Raw genomic sequence first — 26109 nt, 5'->3', positions numbered from 1 at the left:
CGGTTTCAGGCCTCCAGTTGCAGTTTCAAAGAAAATTTTAAATAAATTGAAAAATAATATTAAAAAGTTAAAAAATAGAATTTTTTTAAATTATTTTGAAATAATTTTAAAAGGAAAAATGCTTTAATTTAAATTAAGCATTACCCCCTGTATTACTTAATCCTTCTTAAATTTGCTATTGGCCGTCGAAAAAGTCGATAGCTGGTGATACCCGGTGAAAGCTATTGCCATCTTTGGGACTTGGTAAATAGGCAGAAGCGCTATCTCCGGTGAAAACACCTCACTATGATAAATAGACCCCTAAAGGGTCTATGCATCAATAAATATGCATCGCTGCACATCACAGTGATGCATATTTATGCACCGCTTGAATGCATCATGCCGGGGCTACTCTCGGAGCCCCAGTGAAGTGACAGCTCTCCTAGCGCTGCCGGTGATAGGAGGAAGTGCGCACAGCACTAACACTGTATCGGATTCTGCGAAGCCGAAGAATCTTTAGCAGAATCCCATAGAAAATGACAGGTAATGCCAACCTGAGATGGCGTTACCCGTCTGCGCAATGCAAAGCTTATCAAAGCTTGATGCATTGCAGTACATCACAGTGCCCATAGTAATCTACTGTGATGCTGCACGTTATTTTCTTAAACTGAGGAGATTTCTGTGACATTTCCTTCGTTAGGCAGTTAATACATAGCAAACATACTTAAAAGATGCGCAAGCAGTAGTTCTGCATCTTTTAAGTGTCAAATAAGCTTGACGCATAGACCCCTAAGTCTGGTTGAGTTTAGCTTGTCTACCGTGCTATCTGTTTGCAGAAGTTAGCTTGGTTATAGCGCTATTGTTTTGATTTCAGTCCCATATTTTTTTTAATCTGCTTACAGAATTCTCCTACTAATCTTATTCATGTGTGATAATACTTTTAAATTATAACATCTTAGGAGTGTTGCCTAGTAGCAGGGGAAAGGTCTGACACAATTAGGGTGGTCTGATATGACTGAGGAGATACCAAGTCTTGAAGTCCAAAATGACAGGAGGCGGTGTGTGCATGTGTGTGTGCGCGTGTGTGTGTGTGTGTGCATGTGTGCGTGTGTGTGCGTGTGTGTGTGTGTGTGTGCATGTGTGTGTGTGTGCGTGTGTGTGTGCGTGGTTGTGTGTGTGTGTGTGTGTGCGTGTGGGGGTGGTCACAAACCTTAAGGTTGCCTGTACATAGGGACAACTTAAAACTAGCATATACATCCCCTGTACTAGACACAATTAAGTGAACACTATTTTAAACATCTTTTATATTGTTTTGTTTCCAGAATATAGGCAAGTGAAGGACGTCTCTATAGTTGATGAAGACTACAGATGTTGGCCATCCTACCACCATAATGGATGTCTCCTCTCAGTGTTTGATAGAAAGGAAGCAATAGAAGTGTGTGAAAACCATTCACAGTGCAAAGCTTTTGTCTGGAGTAATCAGACAACCTGGACGGGTAATTATCTTGATTTGTGAAGCTATATATATATGTATATATATTTCGTTACAGGCCTAGCCATCTCATGTTGGTTATTTCAGACTTATTCTATAAATATCTATTAGTCATCCCTTGAGCCAATGATGAATCAGCTTCGTAGACATGTCTAAAAAGTTTGGTGAAGTTAATGCAATTTTGCCGTAGCCTCTTATTAATTAAGTCACTGTACTTCTGAGTATGCTCCTAATATGCTGTAAAGTGGGAGGCCACATACAGAGAAGTCTGTTGTCCCGGCAGATTTATTTAATTACATTATCCTTAGTACAATTAAGCTAGGTACACACTACAGAATTTTCCACCAACTTTTTATGCCGGTCGATTTTACATGCGATCGATGGTCCGATCGCTCAGTCCATGGACTGCATACACACTAGCCTTGTTTTAGACGATAAAGGAAAAAGCGGACGTCCCGTTAGCGACTTTTTACAGCCATGTTGTCGTGAGCTATGATTGTGATTTCGTACTCACTGTTGTGGATCGGTCGGATGTTTATACACACTACACAACGGAAACGAGATTGGAATGAAAAATATTTAACGGTACGACCAACCAAATGAGGCGACAATCGTCCATTTGGGCAGACTTTTGACCATCGTGTCACTGCACACACTGACCCGACTTTTGAACAAGTGTTCGTATGTCGGCTGATTGAGCCGACTGTAGGACGAAAACCGTGTAGTGTGTACCTAGCTTTAGTACTCCAATCTTCCTGGACAATAGACTTCTCCGATACAGTCCACGGAGACACATCGCCTCCATGCTCAGGCTGAAATCTCCGCTTATTTTTCCGCTCGTCTTATAGAGATGCGCAGAAAAATGTACGGAAATTCCTTACCGTAATAGGCGGCAGTATGTGCATCTGAACATTGAGGCAGTGTTCGACAGCACCTAGCGCTGAATTGAATCCCCATATATGGATTTGATTTATCAGAGGTAGGTTTAATCCTATTTACATGATGTAGCCAAGGACACTGACTTTTCTTTTTCTTTAGAACATGTTTTATTACACCTTAGTATTTATGCTCTAGAATATTGCACACATGCTGTTGAAAACGAAAACTGTTTTAAATAATGTAAAAAAACAAAAATAAAGCAGCTGCAGGGAAAAGGTGAGAGAATTCCTACGTGTCACTACATAAGTCACTCACTTGGAGCAGCCAAGGAAGCCATTGCCCAGTTCAACAGTCATTAGATCAGACAGGAATATCTGGGGAAGAAAAGCATACAAGACTGTTAGTGAAAGATAGGTTGAAATGAATGTGGATGTGAGGAAGGACTGATTGTGTAATTGAAACTAAGCAGACAGCCAGTCATTCTCAGCACCTTCGTACAAGAAAGTAATTATTTCTGGTATACGTTGGAGAACAGAGGCCGGCTTGATGAATACCATACATCATAGACTCCTCATTTGGAAAAATCTGTGTCACTATTAAATGGAATAAATTTAGCAATAAGCATTGGCATCCAACTGTGGTGGAGAACATTTTTTAAAAAAAGCCTTTGCACATAAATACGGCACAGAAACAGAATCGTTGAAAAGAATTAGAGCACAAATATAAAAACTGTACGGATTGTTTTATATTTATTTCCCCCGATTATTGCCGTCCTGCCGTCTTTTCAATGAAGGGTCGCCCCTTTTTCACATCCCGTTCACCCGGCTTATTATGTTAATATTAATCTGCTTCTGGACAAACCATGTTACAATGCAAGAGGTGCAGATTAGTTTATTATTTTGCAAATATGTTAAATACTGGCTGTTTTTTCATGTAGCGCAAAAATACTTGATAGCTTTATTTTTACACTGAAATTTAAAGTTTATCTAGGACATGCCATACCCCAACTACAAATATGTCCCCACATTTCAAATTTACCTCCCCCCTCCAATGCAACATGGTTTTGCCCAGGTGCAAAGTTACTCCTTTTTTATGCTTGCTCTCCTTAATGACTCAGGCCCTATATGAGCATTATGCTATAAATTACTATCATTTACAAAATAATTTATAAATGTCCTTTTGGTATATTTTCTTAGGTGTGTCTCAACTCACTGGTAAGATTATGAAAGTTTTCAAAATAAATTCAAAATAAAAATACGATTATTACGACACATGTGAAAGTGTAGGTACCCAGGCAGTCTTTACTTTGTCACACTTCTTTTGGCAAAAACATATCAACGTTCTCAAGTGTCCTATATTTTCAGTTAGTTAAAATCAGCAAATAATAATAGTGAATTGTTTACTTACCGCCATTTGTGTTTTTATTAACTTTTTTGTTTGTTTTTGTTTGCCAACAGGTCGACAGCTCGTCTACTTCAAAGCTGGCTCCAAAAATCTCGTCTCCGATCAAAACAAAATAACATATCTGAAAACGACAGATTGACAGAGACCTTTCTGTTGACAAAAAAAGGACAAAGCCGTTTAGATGTGCGCGTGGAATTATTTTGGGAAAAATGCACTAATATTCATTCTGATTTCTAGAGTGGTATTCGTATTTACCTGAATTACCAGGGTGGATGTGCAATAAATCAACAATTTTAATGTGATTTAAAAGGAAAAAAAAAAAAAGATAATGTGATACACTGTTAGAAATTAATATAATGAATATATGGTGATTATCTTTAAATTGTATATAGCGCTAGCTGTGCAACAAAGAACAATAATAACGTTTGGATTGGTCTTTACAATCGGAAGGACTGGCGCTCCGGTGATTTTTTTTACCCAGCGTTTTATTTTTACAGGGATGAAAAAGAAAGCGGTTACGTGTTATGTTATAAATATTTGTTACTTTTATCGTAAATTATAAGATTTTAATTATAAAACATCTTAACCTAAGATGTGGATCCATGGTGACGCTACCAAAACAAAGCCAAAACACAACTCAAAGAGGCGTAAAACGTTCTTATATCAGGGTAAAATGTAAAGAATTCAATAGACACAAATGACCTGTTAGTATAAATCTTTTACCGGTTGCAGATCTGTAGCCGCTGCACAAAGAGACATCAGAATCTCCAAAGACAGAAAAAGGTCATTCACAACGGAACTTTCATATCTCATGAATTCCTTGAGTTCAAGGGATGTAACAAAAATAAAATTGCCATAGTTACCAAAGAATTTGGTGGTAGATGTTCTAACCTGACATGTTTTGTTTAATTTGTTCAGATTTTTATGTCTTAACACATGCACCCTTCAATTTCCTATCTAAAGCTATATTGATAATATTGAACCAAATATATAACACCCTCTTTGTAGGAGTAAGTTATACCAAAAGTAACTGTTCACACTTCCTTGGTGACCAAAAATCATCTTTACCTCAAAAATCTCACCGTGCATGTTCGAAGAATAGGCAAGTGTTGACATTGTGACCGTTGAAGTAGCTTTGCGACAGCAGTTGCTGTGATATGTATCGTGATATCTGCCGCCATCGTTCAATACCACCAATAGAAAATCACGTATAAAAATATGCTTTACAAGAATACAGATCCCAATTTTTTTTTTTATGCATATTGGTGGTTCACAACTTATTGGGAGACATTGGGCTAGATTTACTAAACTGCGGGTTTGGAAAAGTGGGGATGTTGCCTATAGCAACCAATCAGATTCTAGCTGTCATTTATTTAGTACATTCTACAAAATGACATCTAGAATCTGATTGGTTGCTATAGGCAACATCTCCACTTTTTCAAACCCGCAGTTTAGTAAATATACCCCATTGTGTCATACCGTTGAATCTTATCTAGCACAGTCCTTGAAATGTAGACCAATGTCTTCAATTCGGATCTTGACAAGAATATATCCTGACAGATTCCAGCTCTCCAGAGTAGATTTAAAGAGAGATTTATTATCTGCTTTTTAAAGGATCATATAGTTGCAAGCTGAGGAGGTTTAATGCATTAAACTGTACCCATTGCCACATTTAATAGAGAGAGACAGTAATTGTGTGAGCTAAATCAATATCTATGAGAGTTTGGCTTATCAGTGCATTGTTTAAGTGGAAAAATGGCTTACTGCAATGTGTGTAAGTGACATGTACATGATAATCTGAATGTTTTGGCTACCCTATGTAAATTACTTATTGAGAGCTACCTATTTCATATTAAAAAAAAATAATAAAATTGTCAACTCCGCAATGAAATATTGCTATATTATAGGATGATCAAATAGTTGAAAGAAAGCTACCATCAAAATAGAACATGTATTTCATATGTTGTCTAAAATTAACTATAATTGAATTCCCTAAATTATTTAATTCACAAAATACATTGTTGTGTGATTATATGTAATGTTATGTTTGCAACTCTTTTTAGTATTTAGGTTATTTTGAGTTTTATAACCTGTAGGTGTCACTGTGGCTACTGCTATTTGTGCAGAGATTTAGTCTGTGACTAAAATATTTTTTTTTTTTTTTAGATATTAACAGGAAATGCAATTGTAATTGTTTTTGCAGTGGTCACTTGTATTTAATTTTATACAGCATTAAATAAAACTGAATTTAATGATCATTCTTTAACAGAAACTACTCTATTGTTGGTGCTTAAAATAGTGATATTTAAAAGGTACAGATAGTATCTAATTTATTTGCTTTCAGTGAAAGCTGCCACTGAAAATTGCTATGTTATTTTGTAATTTGTACGGACAGATTGTTTTTGTACTTCTGTTTCTAAAATTTTTATTTTTCTAAAAAAAAATAAAATGTCAAAATTATATATGACTCTTGCTTTTCCATTGTGTTTTTGTTTTTTCTGTTTGTGGCTAAAGCACGTTTAGCACTCAAAAAATGAGATGTACATAGGTAACTTCAATACAGTTCCAAATAGCTCTGCATTCTTAATTAAAAACAGGACCAAGAAATCAGCATAAGAAGCAATTTTGAATGGGTTGGGTATGAACTGTCTATATTCATAATGTTGACAGTGATAATGTCTACACTGTTATAATGTCGACAGTCATGTCTACATGTTTATAATGGCTACATGTTCATAATGTCTACACAGTTAAAATGTCGACATACATAATATCTACACATTGATAATGTCAACATGTAAATTGTGCACACACTGTCATAATATCTACAGGGTTGTAATGTTGACCTTCAAAATGTCAGCTTAACCAATCCTAGTGCTGCCAGCCTAGACTGGTTCTAGCAAAATCCAGGGGACAAAAAGCATGGGGTCCCCCTGAAATTACTATTACTGAGCTTTGCCAGCCTGGGTCTTCTTGCCATACCACCAAACCAACCCCAGGCTGTTCAACATGAGGCTGAATTCTCTAGGGAGATCGTAAAAAAAAAATGCACCCCCTCCCCAGGTGCATCCAGTCCCATGCTGATTGTACTAGGGTTCTTCCCACAGCGCCTGGGGTGGTGGGTGATTGATTAAATGTATAAGTCTATCTTGTCCCTCGTGCACTACAAGTTCCAGCATGCCCAGGTTGCCATTAAGTGTTTGTGAGTGCTGGCTTTTGTAGCACTACAAGCACCAGCATACCCATGGTTGCCAGGTCATGCTGGCACTTGGGGAACCACAAGTGCCAGCAGGCACTGGTTACTAGGGCCCTCTGGGACCTGTAATCCACCAAGGAATAATGTAAATAATGTAATGTAAATAACACAGAATCAAGTGTAAAAAAATATTTTATGTGAAATAAAACCACCCCATCATCATCATCATCATCATAATCCCCATTTATTTATATAGACTTCCTTCATTCGCCCTCTTTATTTCTCATCTAGATCCAGGGTCTTCAGCTGTAATAACCCAGAGATCCTTTCCTTGGCAAAATAAAAAACCCTTATACGCAACGCAATACTAGCTCCTAAGAGCTCCCAGCACAAATGAGTTCTTGATCAGTCACATATATAACATTGGGATTTAATGGCCAATATTTCACGGTTACCAATATATTTATATTCAGCTTGGTGAACTTTCCTGGCATATGGATAACATTTATTATCAACAGGATTATTTGAGAGAGAACTGCTCCCACGACTATATATGAAGCATCAAACTTCAACAATAATTTGTAATTTAAGATTTGGATGATAAAAGACACGAGCAAAAATAAAAACTTACTTTAAAGCTCTAAAGGCAGATAGTGCTTCAACAGACCAAAATGTGGGATTCCCTTCCTTCTCACTTAAAACAATACTAGGTGATACAATAGAGTAATACGGTTCAATAAATATCCTACAATAGTTCGCAAGTCCAAGAATTCCTTTGCACAGCTTTAATTTTAACTCCCAATCGAGAATTGCTTGAACTTTTGCAGAATCCATAGAAAACCATGATTAGAGATAATGTGTTGTAAACATCAGACAAATATACACATTTATATTTGGCATATATTTTCTCTTAAATTCTGCAGTATTAACCTACCCTGTCATTCTTTTAGAGAAGAGAAAAATATAAGAATGTCACCAAAAAAAACTACGCACAAAACTACTTACATAATCACTGAGAGCCTTGTTCACAAAGTCTTGGAAGACAGCTGGGGCATTGCCAAGCCCAAAAGGCATAACAAAATATTTACAATGGTCACTATTAGCACAGTCTTACTCTTGACTTCCTCCCTGACCAGAATTAAATTGTGTGCTCCACATAGATCAGACTTGGATAAGATGATAGCACCTTAATTTCATCAAAAAGTTCTGAAACTAATGGTAATGGGTACATATTTTTACTAGTTTAATAGGAGTAGTAGAGGGTCTCATAAAAAAAACTTTTTCAAGGTTTGTTTTAATTTATTCCACCATAGATTTGAATTCAGGGAGACAAAGAGGACAAAGCTTACCCAAAGGGAGTTTAGAATCATGGGCAAGGTCAATGGGACTATCAAAACATCTGTGAAGAGGAAGCACAACAACGGATATTTTCACCAAAACACCAGAAAACTTCCTAATATGACTAAAAAATTGGGGAGCAAATATTATGTTCCAAAGAAAAACAGCTTCAACCAGTACCTTCACCAGATGGCCGGTCAATGACTGGATTGTGTCTATACAGCCAATGGTAGCCTAGCACGATGGTAAAAGAGTTCAGGAGTCATGCAATCAAACCATCTAATTCACAAATGGTTACCCCAGTATAAAGTGTAATAATGGGCACATTAAAACTTTGTGCTAAACCCAAATTCCAAAAAATTTCCTGCTGCACCACTATCAGCGATAGTCTGGGTAATAATGATATGATCATAGTATGTTAATTTTACAAGACAAAGAAGGATATTCTAGATAGGGAGGGTTTTTAGTCCCACAGGAACATCCCTATAATCACCTGGGCCGTGAAGTTCAGAATAGTTTAGGTCAGGGGTTGGCAACCTCCGGCACGTAGCTCCCTGCATACTGGCATGCCGTCCGGCTCTCATTCTCACCGACACTGAACTGCTGCGCATGTGCAGTGGTTCAGCTCATCGCCAACAGTGAACTGCTGTGATCTGCTGCGCATGCGCAGCAGTTCAGCTCATCTCGCTGACAGTGAACTGCTGTGAACTCCTCCCAAGCACCATTGCGGAACGAATCATACCTGCAAGACGTAAGTTGCATATATATTTTGCTCATGTTTATTTCATTTATGTGTGGCTTAAACATATTTGGAGGCACTTTGTGTGGCTTAATATTCATTGGGGGCATTTATGTGGGGGGCTAAAATTATTTGGAGGCACTTTGTGAGGCATAATATTCATTGGGGGCATTACTGTGCCATAATGTGAATTGGGGACACTTAGGTGTTGCATAAACTGAAATAGGGGCATTACTGTGGCATAAACTGAATTAAGGGGCATTACTGTGGCATAATGTGAATTGGGGGCATTACTGTGGCATAAAATGAATTGGGGCATTACTGTGGCATAGTGTGAATTGGGGCACTGGGGGCATTACTGTGCCATAATATGGATTGGGTGTAAAACTATGTGGCATACTATGAATTGGGGGAACAACTATGTGCAATGATATGAACTTGGGGCATTACTGTGGCATAATATGATTTGGGGGCACGACTATGTGGCATAATATGAATTGGGGGCACAACTATGTAGTATATGAATCGGGGGTATAACTATGAGGAATGATATGAATTGTGGGCACAACTATATGGAATAATATAAATTGAGGACAATACTGTGGCATAATATGAATTGAGTATTGTCACAACTGTATGTTGCGTACCTGCTAACGTTGACACTACTTGGAGAAATGTGCGGAATCTAACGTGCCCCTGGTATTCACCAGGGACCTCCGCAATGCGGTATGGACTCCGCCGCAGGAGACACACAGGTTGCGGTCCTTCCCCAAGTCGGATAGCGAGGCACGTGAGAAGGGTGGTCAGACAAGCCTGTCGGTAATGATACTGGCAATCGAGGTACACTAGGAGTATCCAGAAGAATAGTGAGACAAGCCGGGTCGGTAACAGTCTGGCAATGGGGTACAAAGGGGAAATCCAAAAGGGTAATCAAACAGTCCGGGTAGAAAGGGCACAGGCAGGCAGAATAGTCAAGACAAGGTAATAATACAGGAACGCTGGAGGCAGGTAAATGGACCTGATACCCTGGTACTGGCAGACAGAAAGGATATGCCTTATAAAGGCTTGGCAGCCAATGGATGGAGAGTGGGCGGTGGCGCTGTTATCAGCCACTGCCGAAGGTTGTGAGTAGACGCATGCGCAGATGGCCTGAAGTGCCGCGTCTGGTTCCCTGGACGCACAGAGAGACAGCGGGACGGCACCTGACTATACTACTATGTGGCATAATTGGAATGTTTATTTGTTGGTCCCAATACTATTAGTATTATGATATAAAATAAGATATAAATATACATGTCTTATTTCATTATGCTAGTATCATAATATTGATAGTAACGGGACCAACAAATAAACATTTGTAAACTTTTGCACAGTATTGTATATATATATATATATATATATATATATATATATATATATATATATATATATATACATACACACACACACACACACACACAGATGGCACACCTGGCCTTGACTCGATTTTAGCCGGCACACTGGTAAAGAGAGGTTGCCTATCCCTGGTTTAGGTAATGAGAAACAAGATGACCCTTATGACTATGATAGAGGCATTAGCCAGCAGACCATTGCCTGGCTTTTTCCTCCACTGATAGTCTAGACATGGCAATCAGCATTGGTTCGACTATTTTCTCCTTAGAACAATAAGAAGTAGTAGTAGAGTTAGAAGAACTATGGACCCTATTCAATTGTTGGCGTTTCCCATGGCGTTAAAAATATTACCGTTATTACGGTAATTCTAAGACGGATTTCAGCTCGCAGCTCAGGGAAATCCAGCGTTAAAGGTACTGAATAACGGTAATTACGCGTAATGACGGTAATAGTGTGCACGCCGCGTTACTTTTCTGAGTAACGCCAACAATTGAATATGCCCCTATGAACGTTAGATTATCTCTCGTTTTCTTTTCTTGGCACAACGTTCAAACCTACTAGTCAAATGCATAAAATTTTCTAAAGAATCAGGAGAAGGATTCAGCGCTAGGTAATCCTGGTTCTGCTTAGACAACCTAACGCGACACTGGTTTCATAAATTCAGATAATTCCAAGAGCATTGAGTTGTCCAGCGTCTGAATTTAGAGCTATATTCTTCCACGGAATAGTAACCCTGACAAAGGGAATGCAGAATGTAGATATGACTTAGAAGAATAAGTGTCCATAGTGGTGACCTAGGACTTTGGGTCACCCTGTAATAGGAATATAACGATTTAAACAATTTGTTGCATAATACCAGAGGGACAAAATCTAAAATAAAGCTTTCAACTGTCCAGGACATTTTGGAAAGGTCTACACTCTCCAGAATACGGTCCGGTTGATTTTATTTGGGTTCTTCAGAACCAAGGGGAAGTACATGAAGGGAATTGGTAACTTATTCCAGAAAAATCTTCTACCAACTGTGCCAATACTTATAGCTGATTTGCTAGGACTTGAATTGGACTGGTTTCCATTTCTGTGCTGGTTATAATGTAAGACCAGGGGTGGTCTGTGCTGATATAAATTGCTAGAACCAATGAATCGTGATGTTCACCTCTCCCATCGAAGCATACATGTTCACTGATACTCAGTTACCCTAAGAACGTAGAATATCTTACCAACTGCGCAAATCCATGGCACAACAGAAGTATATGATGGAGACACAATAAACTTGATAATATAAAGTCACAATAGTTATCCAGGTGTCCAGAAAGTGACGGTCTTCATAGACAAACCGAGGGAAGGTTAATAGTACCTGGAACCCCCCCCCCCCCCCGCCAAGCCTGGGGCACTGTATAATTGAGGTGGCTGGACCCTGCTCCCGCTTCACACAGCTCTGCTTGAAAAGGGAGAGTGCACCTAACAGTAGTGCACGCAGCATTGCCCAGATAGGAAGAGTTGGAGAGCAGCCAAACACTGTCTAAAATTATAGCAACGCCCCATGCATGCTGGTCACGCCCACTGGCTGAGTAGTGTGGAAACCCCCCTCTACAAATCCTGCGTTTGCCCCTGGTCTTTGCAGGGTTTGAAGTCATCGATCCAGGTCTAAGTACCATATTAGCCGTGAAGCAGCAATCATATTGGGATCAGGTCCAAACGCCATATTCTGCAAATTGGCAGGCATGAGGTGTGTTCTTAGTCCAAACTCAGTGTTAAGTATAACAGCAGACATATAGCGTTTTGAAGGCCAAACACAATGTTAAGTAAACAGTAGTACATACAGTAAAGTACAGTCCAATGCAGAACATAATCTTATGTAACGTTACAAACCATATACCATAATCCAACCCAGAACACAGTGTTAGGTAAAATTACAGTAATATACTTTAATCATATCCAGATATATAAGGTCAGGAGACAAATGTATCTTAGCAGGAGGCAGAGAAATAAAACCTAGAACTGATGTTTGTGAGAGGCAGGCTTATAAGGCTAACAGCCAGGTGCCATTTTTACTACTGGAGAATGATGTTAAATAAGGCACTGCTGGAATGACCACAGTTCAGAACACAGCACCACCTCTGGTGGGAGTATATACTGCACCAAATTTTAAAAACACCAGGGGACAGGATTCTAAGCCCTGATAAATACCTTTGGTTTAAATTTCCTGGTATAATTAAAAAAACCTGCTCTGCATTAATATGGAGTAATCAGGAAATTAAAGCAATATTAGCATTTTGGCCTATTTCTCATGCAACTATAAGAATTTTATCTCTGTTTGGGTATTTTAGGACTTCCAATAAGTGGCCCTGGAGGGTGCTCATGGTGGTCCCTATTTTTATTGTCCCAGGACACAACATAGCTCTGCTGTGCTCTATGCATTGGATATAACTGTATACAGACATCAGCAGAAATCAAGGGCATGTATAAGTCAATCAATGATGGTTATCTGAATGTGGATGTTCCTTAAAAGTGTTTAGTGTTATTTCATTTTTTTTGTAGAGATTGTTTTCCTTACTAAACATAATCATGTTCCTGTTCACATGAACAGTGTAATCAAGAGACAAAGGATAAACTATTTTGATATATGGAACTGTACGAATATCAGCCATGGTTGTTGTATCCATGTATACGATGTAAGAACACTATAACAGTGAATTTAATAGTTCAATAAACTTAACAGATTTGTAAGGTCTTGGTTATATTTCCATCGACCTGGAACAGTAACCAAACTATTCTCTTTCTTCTCCCCACATTGTCAGCATTATAGACTATGAAACAACTCAACTTTTTATACAATCCTTATAAATGTTGAAGTAGACAGACTTCTGATGAAAAATATAAACCCAGGCAATTGTTACTTCCCCATCTGTTCCTTATTTTTTAAGGCTTTCCAAATAAACTCCTTTCTTGAAGGATGTTGGGAATGAAAGTAACTTCTGCAGGGTTTGAACGTTTGTTGAGAAAACGTGATTTTGGCAGTTAGTTGAAATGGGGCTGCGGAAAGATTGCTACAGGACTTCAGGGTGATGAATTACATGTTTCTTTTTTTGTTCATTTCTTTTAGGGTCAACCAGACTTAAACTTCCCGTGGATCCACAGAAGGCTAAAGAAGTGAAAGGAGATACAGTTCCATATCTCAATAGAGGCCCCCAAAGATCGAGAAAAGACCAAACAAACATTAGTTCAGATGATTGTGTATTCATGAAGCAACTCCAAAAAAAACCTAAACATAAAAATAAGCCACTTTCTATTCAGGAGAATAGAATTCTGGGAAATATCATGGCAGTCCTTTAAGTCAATGCTTTATCCACTGGATTTTTAGATGATTACATGGGACTGTACAAAATCTCTGCCTACTGACAGACTCTTTCACACTTTCGAGGGCTCACCAGTGAAAGATAGATTTTTTTATTCTTACCATGTGAAGTGTGATAGAGACAGCCTCTCATGTGTCATACTTTTAAACACCCAGGGACTCATGTTGAGTTAAACACAAATTGCGTATTGTATGCTAAAAACACAATTTGGTTCATGAGCCCCTTTAAATGGCAGAAATGGCTGCCCTGTAAATTGCATTAAGTCTATTATTTATGAATAGGAATGATTAGTCTGCTGATTCTGTTGGAAGTCCGATCTATTGGCTATACTTTTATCACTTGTATAAGTTTTTATTATATTATTGACTGCTCTCAATCACCTTTAATACCCCCACATTATATTCAGATACCCAGAAGAAGCATAATTCATATCTCCTACTGATGAGGCCTAATATCATCTAGACAACTGAAATCTTTCTGTGCCAGAAATATTGTGGAATTTAATCAGTCTGCACAGAGGTATTATAAGGAAAAGCGTAGATCTCTCCTGTAAGGCTTCCCTAGTTTCATTATTTGGGAATCTGTAACTTGGAATGATACTTTCCCAAGAATTCAGACTCCTAATGCAAATACATAAATAGTAGGAATACGATTCTGTAACTGAACTTAGCAGTGTTTTTTATAAAGTAAGCAATCTTCATGTCACATGGGTGCCCTACTTCATTGTTTGCAAAATATGGTAACACTGCAAAAACAAAAAGTTGTTGATAGTCCAATTGTGTTTTCAACATTTTTGGGAAGACTGGAGAGTATCCTTTGCCTATCTCCCAGCCACAGACAGTCCGGCTTTAAAAAAATGCAATTTGTACCGACAGATATCCCCCTATCCATTATTTCAGCCCACCCCTGTTTGTGAACATCCTGAGGATCTAATTGGCTACAGGTATTCCCACCCAGTTAAAAATTATACCAGTAGAGTGCGGTAGGGGATGTCAATCATTACATCCAGTTAAGTTATATAGAGCAATATCTTAGGCCTCCTGAAAACATTGTCTGGCTGTCAGAGCCGCACAAGCTATAGGAGGGCTGTTCTCAGTAACTTAATATGCCTCCCATTTTTAACATACATATAAAATATCACTTCTTATCAGTCATTGAAATAAATGACCAACATTTGCTATGTACGGTGGGTATTTTATAAACTCTTCATTTTGATGTCAGTCTAGAAAGCAAAGCAAATATAATTGGGATAAATGTACTAACATGTACATGACAAAATGTTTTGCAATCATCGGACTTTTTTGCCTTGCGTCTGCATTAAATTTGAAAAAGTGACATAAGAGGTCCAGGAATAGAAATTTATGTTTTCAAAGTGAATTAAATGTGTTTATTTTGTCAAGAGACCTCCACTTTCTTGTACTTGAAATCATTAGGGCCATATGGAAGTACTGTATGAGATTTCTATGTTCTAACATGCAGCAAATGTTGCCTGTTTGCACGTATAGAGTGTGACATGTTTAACTGCTTACAATAGTCGGCTTGATTCATCTTCGGACATAAGTACGTTTGCGTGACGTATCCCGCGTGAAAAAGCTGTGCGCATGCCTCAGAGCGGGATTTGCGCCAGTGAACGCAATTGTATGCAATTATGTCCGAAGGCAAATTACACTTACAACTGACTACAACTTGAGGGTAGAACTGGGGTGGGAAGGGGCGGTCGGATGTATGCATGGGCCTGATTCATTAAGGATCTTAACTTAAGAAACTTCTTATTTCAGTCTCCTGGACAAAACCATGTTACTATGCAAGGGGTGCAAATTAGTATTCTGTTTTGCACATAAGTTAAATACTGACTGTTTTTTCATGTAGCACACAAACATCAACTTTAAATTTCAGTGTACATATAAGCTATCAAGTATTTGTGTGCTACATGAAAAAACAGTTAGTATTTAACTTATGTGCAGAACAGAATACTAATTTGCACCCCTTGCATTGTCCAGGAGACTGAAATAAGAAGTTTCTCAAGTTAAGATCCTTAATGAATCAGGCCCCATGTGCGTATCCTGCAGTCTGTCCTGTCTGTCTAAACATGGCAAGTAACTTATAGCCAGAGCGCGATTATACACAGATTCAAATTGAAATATATCTTGAGATCTGCTTGTATTTGAACACAGGCATACATGTGCACGTTTTGTTAACATGCAAGTTGTGTTCACATTGCGTTCGAAGATGAATTAGACACACTATATCCAATTTAAAAATATTTTTCCATAAAGTACTTTTTCCATAACTCTGAAAAAATTCTGCGTACCATTCCTCCAATTTGGAGGGTCAGTTCCTCTCTGTAACTAAAAAAAAAACAACAAACCAAAACAAAAAACCTGTAAAATTCTTGATTACATTCCAAATTGTCCCTCCTTTTGGTCAGTTATGGTGCTATGCATGCGTACACTCTCCAAAGGATCTCAATATCTGTTTTTCACCTATGTTCAACATAATTGTATCTACTCTCTCCATCATCTCTACCCATACTCTTTCCTGCTACCTCCACTTTGCCACAACAGCATATTTCCTTTTCCAATTCACACCTCCAGGACTTCTCACGAGTTGCTCCTCACCTGTGGAACAATCTCCCACTCACTGACAGATTAGCCTCTGTCAGCCAAGGCTTCAAGAGTGCCCTTAAAACTCATTTCTTCAATCAAGTCTGTCAGCCCTCTTCCAAAATCTTTTGCCCCTGCTAACATGTCCACTCCATACTCAGTACCACCCTATTTCTGTATTCCCTAGCCCTGCCTTCTGGAGTCCAGGGGGTAAATGTATCAAGCTGAGAGTTTTCTGGCGGGTTTTAAAAACCAATCAATTTCGAACTATCATTTATTTAGTATATTCTACAGAATTATAGCTAGAATCTGATTGGTTGCTATAGGCAACATCTCCACTTTTCAAACTAGCCGGAAAACTCTCAGCTTGATACATTTACCCCCAGGTTTGCTTCACATTGGACATTACCATCACTCTTACTGTCCTATAAATATCTTAATTTCCATTACCAGGTTATCTGTGTATAATCTGTTAATTAGTAGATGTCTGGTATATGTATATGTCACAGATTTCCCGATAAACCTACTGGAGACCAGCGTGCTCTCCTCTCTCTCTCTCTCTCTTTCTCTCATGACGCCATGTTGGATCCTCAGACATCCACACTTGCCCGTCCTATATGAAATCTATCTCCATCTTTCATTGCTCCCATGGTAAGTTATTCACTTTGCCACATTTCCCTTTGTGGTATGGGCTTAGTCGTGAACACCAGTGGTTTTTTTCATCCACAACTGTGGCAAGTGCTTTAAACGATTGTGGGTCACTTTTCATAACCCACCTCTAGAAGGTCGATGATTTGCGTTACTGAATTAGTTTCAGCATGGAGTAATTTCTTAAGGAATTTAGTTAAGTCAAACAATTGCCCGAGGTATCTCTTGCAGAAATGCTACTGTTTTGGAGCTGAATGCATCTTGAGATGTATACTACTCAGTATATACACATACGTACAGTGTGCAACTGCATTCAACTCTAAATGTGCCCCCACATGTAGAATTTTAGGCCCTTTAACAGGGGTGGGCTGGGCCAGTGGGCAGGGGGGGTTCGCCTTATAGGACCAATACTGTGTTAATGAATGATGTGGCTGCATATGCCATGCAGAGTGTACTGCCTCAATTATTAATAAACAGGTTCCCCCCATCAGGGACAAAGTGCCTTTTATCATCAATAATGCCCATTTTCTCCAGCAGAAGACTTTCTGTCCTTTGTTAATTCAGTCCCTGAGTTTTATACCTAAAACTACCTTTTAGATATGGGCTCCAGATCACTGGCCAGAGCTATGTACTTGTCCCCAGGCTAATTTTTGTCACCCAGCACCTGCCCTTCAAGAAGCAACTTAAATATATTTGTTGTAAGATTGCAACTAAACTGTAATGGCAAATTAATGTAACAAAATAAAATGGCACTTTTGCATTGTGATATTGTCATTATTTTGTTGTAATCTCTGCACTATAGTTTATATCCAAAACTAACAGAGAACGTAATCTTAAAGTATAATACAAAGTATTTTCCTACATTCAGCAAGTGTTGCTTTGTAAACCACAAGCAGCCCATTAGTCCTCCTTTAACTCAGATGGCAAGATATATGCAGTTTTGTACATTTTGTGGTTTGGCCAGGCAGTTTTTAATTGCTCGAGAATAATACATGCAGTAAAACAATACATTGAATGTATATGAATATTGCAGGAGCACAATGCTTTCAGCCTCCAGTTCTGTCACCAGTGGAGGCTCTTGGGTTTCTTAAGTATCTGAACACAGGCTGGGTACACACTAGAGAAAATTTCTCCCAATGCAAAATAATTAACGATTTTACCAACGACTGAATGTCTCGATCAGCACGACAATTTATGTGTACACACTATACATGGTTTCACAACATTTATTTTCTGATCAGTCATCATCATCATCAATTTATTCCACTGATTCCGTAGCGCTGTACAGAGAACTCATTCACATCAGTACCTGCCCCATTGAAGCTTACAGTCTAAATTCTCTAACATACACACACACACACGGACAGAGAGAAAGACTAGGGTTAATTTTGATAGCAGCCAATTAACCTACTAGTTTATTTTTGGAGTGTGGGAGGAAACCGGCGCACCCAGAGGAAACCCACGCAAACACAGAGAAAACATACAAACTCCACACAGATAAGGCCATGGTCGGGAATTGAACTCATGACCCCAGCGCTGTGAGGCAGAACTGCTAACCACTTAGCCACCGTGCTCTTAATCTGTCATAACCACCTGTAAAGATTGTGACTGTAAACTGTATGAAGATCTGGTTGTGAGTGAATACAGAATTGGAACGACAGAATTCTATGGTTGAACAAGATTTTTAGTCCGTTTATAAAATCAAATCAAACGATACGATGTGCTTTGGAACGATAATCGTTCATCGTTGGAGCGTACATGTCGAGCTGAATATGTTTACTGTGTAGGAAGAAGTCCTTTAAATCTGCAACAATGAAAGTGAGAAGAACTTATGAAAATCCCTTCTGGCCATTGTTACCAAAAAATGTTCAAAATATGAAGAAATAGATCCCATTCGAGAATAGCCCCCAAATAATATTACTTGTAAGGAAAAGTACACAGTTTAAGGACCTGTCCAGCAAAATATATTGTTTAATATCTTGTTTAATATTAATCCACCCTCATGCATATATCAAAACAGCAGGAGATCAAAGCCTGGGGCCACTTCAGATGTAGAGAATTTTGTCCTCTGAACCCCTTTAACAGCTCCTGCAGGAGAATTTTGTAACTGAGTGCTTCAACCAGAAAGGGGCTTGTCATAGGTCTAGAGCACTAAATGATATCCAAGACCCTCACCTTTGTGATTCTTGGTGCCAGGCGTGAGGTTTAATAATAAAAATGTATTTGAATGGAGATTAAAGAGCAACAGTGGCTAAGTGGTTAGCCCTTTTGCCTCATAGCACTGGGGTCATGAGTTCAATTCCTGACCATGGTCTTATCTGTGAGGAGTTTGTATATTCTCCCCGTGTTTGCGTGGGTTTCCTTCGGGTGCTCCGATTTCCTCCCACACTCCAAAAACATACTGGTCGGTTAATTGGCACTATCAAATTTACCTTAGTCTATGTCTGTGTGCGTACGTTAGGGAATTTAGACTGTAAGCTCCAATGGGGCAGGGACTGATGTGAGTGAGTTTCTCTGTACAGCGCTGCGGAACTAGTGGCGCTATATAAATAAATAAAGATGATGATGAGCTTGTTCTTCTATACAGGTGAGACAGTAATTTTTTGGGCTGAACCAATACTTGCTAGAATGGAACCTATCAATTTGCTAGGAAACTATGACATCACTGGACACTTTGTAATTGTAACAATCAAGCTTATCAACCCTTCAGTCATTAGGATATCATATGCTTATTGTTGGTTTTAAGGGGAGGTCTTTATTATTTCACTCTAACAATTAGCTGAAAACCATTATCTGATGACTAAACCATTGAATGCATCATTTCACTATTGTTTAGCCACCAAGTTCAATTAAATTGATTAGTATATGAAGACAACATAATCCTAGCAATCTATTGCCCCCCTCCCGCCAACCATTTTAATATTCTAGGTTAAATGTTACATTATTTACTGTGAACGATCCCTACGTGTAACTCTATTTCACCTAGCATAAAACAATTGCTATCATGTATTTGATCAAAGTCAAAATCATCTATTGTGCTCACCCGATCCATTTTGTCTGTTCATAGGTAATCAATACTGACTCCACCAGTACGCTATGTGCCCAGTGACAAAAACATATTTTTCTTCTGTTTATAGACTGTTTACATTGAAATAAAACTTCTAATTAGTTTACTTTATACATGGGTTTTTATCAGAAACAAATCAGTATCATGGACCATGTAATTATATTTTAGCTACAAATATTTTAACTAGTCCATTTTTAAAGCCCTGTAAATATGTAGGATAATTATCTAGTATTGTTAACACATTTTGACACTTTTCAGCTCATTTCATGTTAGCTGATACACAAATAATCCGTCCATCTCATCACTCCACAAATCAGAGTTCACCAACAGAACAATGGAATCCTCATGTGGCCTCTATCAGTCAGCAAGGGAAAGCAATATTTGTGACAAATACGCTTCATGCACAATTTATCTTACTTAAAGGATTCCCTCTCTGCATGGTAGACCCAAAATACTTTTACACGTGGGCATTTTTGCTACATAGCCTGAAATCATAGATCATAGTATAGGGATTTTTAAAATGAGAACAAAAAAAAACTACAATAATAGTTGCTATTTTAATAGCAAAAATAGCTTCCATAGATAACTCTTGTTTTTGCAGTTGAGGATGTGCTTAGATTTTAAAGATGAGCAAACAAGGTTATTTCTGAAACAAATAATTATATATAGAATAATGTATCACTTGCTGTAAGTTATAAGGATATTTTAAGTCACTGAGGAGTTTTGTGTCACAGATCTTCAAGTTGACATAATACTGGTAACAATTTATATAGTGGGTGCATTTCTCTTTATAATACACAAGAATGGATGAGAGTACTCTGCCAATTTATCATCTGCGGCATTTTATTGGGTTTTGCTTAGCTGTCACTGACTACCAGAGACAAAACTAGAAATTTATAGCACCTTCGGCAAAAAGGAAAATTGATGTCCTGTAGCCCTCAACTGGAATCCATTTATCTTAAAAGGTTCATGTATCTGTGCCCCCATAAACTTTGCACCCTGGGCGGTTGCCCCTCTCGCACAGCGCTAGTTACAGCCCTGCTGACTATAGCTACTGGCGCCACTTGGCAAACCAGCCACTCACTCACTGTAAGTTGTAGGAGGGTAATTAATGTCACCAGAGGCAGAACTAGCTGGGGGCCCAGGAGGGTGAGCTTTTTACCTTACGATCATCAGACTTGACGTAGGCGCCAGTTTTATCTTTAGCCATATGGAAGTAAACGCTATCTAAACCTTCCTGCTCTGCCTCACCCTCAGCATCATTATTATTATTATATTCTCAATTATTATCTAACTTTTTTAGTCATTGATAAGTGCATTTTGCAGACACTAGGGGGGTATTCAATTGACCGCAAGATTTTTTTTAAGACCGTGTTAAGTCATTTTAACGCTGTTTTTTTTTACCATTTTCGAGCGGGTTAACTTTACCTGTGATTCAATTCCATTTTTAACGCTTCATTTTTTTTCATGAAACGGTCCTCTCGCGCTCCAGTAGAAGGTCTATTGAAAGTATAGGGTGTGCGAGAGGCAGCTGCGTTAAAAGCTATTCAATTGTTTTTTAACGCGGTACGTTAAACAGGCCAATATGCTGTTTTATCTCGCACCTCTTTGGGGTGTGATAAAAATAAAAAACCTAAGAAAACTATTTGAAATCATGTAATAATGAAAAAAAAAAGAAAAGATAAACTATATTTATCAGTAATGCCTAACATGTAAAAGTTGATTTTCTTGTGAAAAAATAATGAAAAAAAACCCCATAAAATTAATAAAAAATAAAATTCACTAATTAAATATATTTATGAATGTTTTTGGTACAAATATGTATGTACTAATGTGTTTAGACATGGTATAGATGATTCTATAGTAAAAAATAGTTAAATAAAAAATATGCTAAAGAAAGTACTGTTATGTAGATATTATCAACTAGAATGTTTGTGCAATGCAATCTAATGTATGAAAATGTATGCCAGTCCTTTTTTTTGTGTTATACATGACCGCGTTAAAACTCCCCTTCACTCCCCTAAAAACTTGCAAACACAATGATTAACACGTGGGGGCAGCATTCCCTCTTTTTCAATTAAATTGCCACGAGTTTTCACGCTGCATTAACTAAAAACGGTCGCTATAGCAGTTAAAAACTTGCGGGTGATTTTTTTTTAACACGGCGGGAAATTGAATACCCCCTTTTCTTACTTTGCTGCTGTTATTGGTGCTCTTGAGTTTGTGTCAACATGGACATCTTTTAATCCCACTAATGTGTATGTCATCATATTCCACAGAATTTGTGTGGCGCATTTCAACATAACTACATTCTTCCTTATTTAACTCTTCAAAGGTTGATGGATTTCTGCTATGGCTACCCTAGTACCAGTATAGCAGCTGCATCGCTTTAATTGCTTACATTTTAATCAATGACTTCTGTTCGCAGCCATGTTTTGGGTCTGCATGTTTATCAATTTGCTTGGTTTATTATAATATTAATATTTTTTACTTATATATTAACAGATATTGTTAAAGGGCCAGAATACTCAGCATTGTTTTACAATTGGGACAATGAAAGAAGACTGGGTATTAACAAGCAGACAAAGAGGTAAGAGGGTCATGCTTGCAAACTTACAATCTATAAAAAAATAAGAGATCGCTATATGAGGTTAAGTGCCAGAGATTGGACATTGGTTCAGTCAGGTTGTAATGGAAAAAAGAACTTAGTGGAGCTATGTGACACAGTCACACAGTGATGTTGATTTGGGGGAGCGGAGGGTTTTTTGTATAGAAGGAGAATAAATGTATGAAGGGTAGTAGGGTGATAATTGGGTAGAATATCCTAGAGAGGCTAAGGAGATGGTTAAGGAATATAATAAGATTGCTTAAAGACATGATTGTCAGGGGAATTGAATTTATTTGGGAGATATATTAAGACAAATGAAGAGATGAATGTTAGTGCAGTTTTGTTAATGTTTTACTAGTAAAAGTATTTTATACTGGAGTTTCTAAAGTCTGTCCATATAGAGACTGACAAAAAGGCTCAGCAGTGGAAGAATGTTTTGTAAGAAAAACTAGTCTAGCTGTTTCATTTAAAGTAGATTATATGGGTGAAAATCTGGTAAAAGCAACAAAAAAGGATTTGCAATAGTCAATGCAGGAAATGATGAGTGCATGAATTAAACTTTTGGCAGTGTTTTCTGCGAGATACATGTGTATTATTAAATAAAAAAAATGAATACATCAGAAGAGGGTCCAATATCACATATTTAATAATTACAAACAATGTGATAATTATAAAATGTTGCAGAAAAATTACAGGGCAGTTCCCATAATGATCCTTAGGAGTGCTAGCCACTTACCAGTCTGAATAATGAACTATTTCTGAATCGTGGTATCCCTACATTAATTCAGTGCAAAGCGAGACAGGTGAGTAACTGCAGGTCAATTGCTTACAAATTTCAACCTGTGGCACAAGTTGTTAATTTAATGAAAAAATGTTCCAACTATTACTCCACAGAACAGGATCTCATAGTCAGATTGTAGTGTATAAAAGTTCAGTGGTGTAAATATCACTGGTAATAAACTACTAAGCAGTGGAAAAAGGTGACATGGTGAGGTATATCCTCCCTCATCATGTTGTTGACAAATGAATGAGTGCACCAACCTACAGAATTCTACAGCCTTGAGTGCTTTTCTGAAGGTTCTGTAATGCTGTAGGGTGTATTTTCCTTGCATGGTTTGGGAGCACTTTTCCAATATTTTGCATTGACTTTTTTATTTTAAATATTGTTTAAAAATATTCTTTTAATATTATATAAAGATATGTGAAGCTGCAGAGAAATTCCATGTGAATCGAATATCCCAGGGGAACACGAAGTTTCGCAGTGATGCGAATTTCCACCTATACAATCTTTGAACTCTGTTTTTGATTTAATATAATGAATATTACCACCTAGATAGATAATGTACATTGCAGAAAATCCATCCATTAATGTGTATCTGTAACCATGTAAAAAATAACAAATACTAATTCTTTCACAAAGACAGGCTATTGGTTTTCACTTAATTTCACCCTTTTATCGTAAATTATATTTTTTATATTTTTATTATTAAATATTTTATATTTGTGTTGTTACACTTGTGCCTTTTCTTAGTACAACGAGTGGAGAAAATTAATATATTCTTGAACTATTTTTCTTTGAAATGTATTTTCAATTAAATGTAGGATTTTTTTCTCTAACTGTACATTTGTTAAGTTTATTTTTTATTTAAATTTGATTGAAAGTTTAAAAGGCAAATTAAGCCAATTTTTTTTCCAAATTCTGAAAAATTGCACAGTGCAGCCTTCATGAGCTGATTCACTGGTTACAAAGCACAAACATTTCTAGAAATTCTAAATTTGTAAACATAAAATAGTGTGCTACTTAAAATATATTATTTTGGACTCTATTATTTTTAGACCCTAGTCCAACACTGGAAAGTATTATTGCTGGATTGTGTGCATATTCTTGCCAAATTTGCAGTTGTTTTGACAGGATAGAACTCAAAATGCCTAATTCTTTTACTTATTAATATATTTTTAAGTAACCACTTTTTCCGTATTTAATATTTTATTGGATCCGTTTGCAATATTTTTCTATCATCGTAGTACAACATGGTGATTTATTAAGTGTAATTCAAATGTATTCAAATGTAAGATTATTTTATGAAAATAATAATACATTTACATGAGTAGCTATATCTGATAACTATTGGTTCGTGAAATGTTTATTACGGCCAACGCATTCAGCCTATTTTAAAATGATCCTTAGTGCTGACAAGATTTCATATCAACTTATAGAAGAAGAATCAGGGGGAAATGAAAACAGCAAATAATATACTATATTTAATCGGTGTGACACCATCTGTATTTTATTTTGATTGGGATATACATTTTGTGAAAATGTAAAACAGCTTTGTGAGTCAGTATGCACGGCAGTCGCTTGGATGTGTATAATGGGAAACATGCTTGGGGTTGGAAGTTACAACTGGAGACCAAGAACTTCATGTGTCAGAGACGGAAAAGTATAAAGTACGTCTGACACCCTATCTATTGAAGCCAAGATGTATAAATCATTATTTCAGGAAAAGAAAACACAGAGGTCTTGGCTGTAGCATTCATTTTCCTAAGCTTATAGAAAATTAAATACAACTTGATAATTTAACCAGACTTGTCAATAAGGACTGATGGATTCAGCAGACACTAGGGGCTTTCATAAGCACACAGGACACAGGTTTTGGAGCTGTTTGGCAGCTTGTTTCTGTAACGAACTACAACGTGATGTCTTCTATTTGATAACAATAAAAAGTCTCATTGGTAAACCAAGAGCAGAAAAGAAACAATAGAAGAATAACTCCCTTAGAAAAAAGCATGTCATGGTTCCTGCGGCTGCTCTGTGGGCAGGGAGATCTTGCTTGTTTAGGAGGAGGGAGGCTGTGGGAACCTGGCATAGGTGGGGTTAAAGGAAGAAGTGAAAAGAGAGGGGAGTGAATGGCGTCATGTTTGGACGGTTCTAACATATAAAATCACCCTTTTTCCAATATATCACGTTGAGGCAACCCCACCTAGTCCACCAAGTTGAGGCTCAGGATTAAATGAGAGGAAGTGGCAGGACCAGGAAAGAGATGGAGGAAGCAAGAACATGAGTAAAATACCTGCTGGCTACTACATAGTGTTAAACAATACTAATGCTACTAAATATCACTATGGTAACTACTAGAGATGCTCAGGCTCGGTTCCTCAAGAACCGAATTCATCTGAACCGAGTCATTGTGATGTCGCCGGATCTCGGATCTCGCAAGTTTTGAATTCATTTTTAAGATCCAACATAGAGAGGAGTGGGAGGGTGGGCGGACCCCCATTTTTCTTTTCTGACACTGCTGTGTGCCAAAGTTTCCTAGATGTGCTAGGAACTGCCGTGTGTTTGTGTCATTGCTCTGTCGCTTGCCATCCAGCCAGGTCACTGCAGTATTTGTCCGAAAGTGTATGAAA

At 37.7% G+C, this 26109-nt stretch overlaps 1 protein-coding gene across 1 annotated transcript in view; it reads left to right on the top strand.

Moving 5' to 3' along the window:
* PKDCC (protein kinase domain containing, cytoplasmic) overlaps positions 1-6214 on the top strand; it is a 46897-nt gene extending 40683 nt beyond the window's left edge. The window contains exons 6-7 of the mRNA XM_075204172.1: positions 1302-1475; positions 3808-6214. Coding sequence (XP_075060273.1) covers positions 1302-1475; positions 3808-3893 — 260 coding nt within the window. The 3' untranslated portion in view covers positions 3894-6214. The remainder of the gene's footprint in view (positions 1-1301; positions 1476-3807) is intronic.
* The last annotated feature ends 19895 nt before the right edge of the window (positions 6215-26109 follow it).

This window comes from Mixophyes fleayi, chromosome 3, assembly GCF_038048845.1.
Source record: "Mixophyes fleayi isolate aMixFle1 chromosome 3, aMixFle1.hap1, whole genome shotgun sequence".
Classification (NCBI taxonomy): Eukaryota; Metazoa; Chordata; class Amphibia; order Anura; family Limnodynastidae; genus Mixophyes; species Mixophyes fleayi.
The sequence above is the reverse complement of the archived record's forward strand: the minus strand, read 5'-3'. Positions and strand labels throughout refer to the sequence as shown.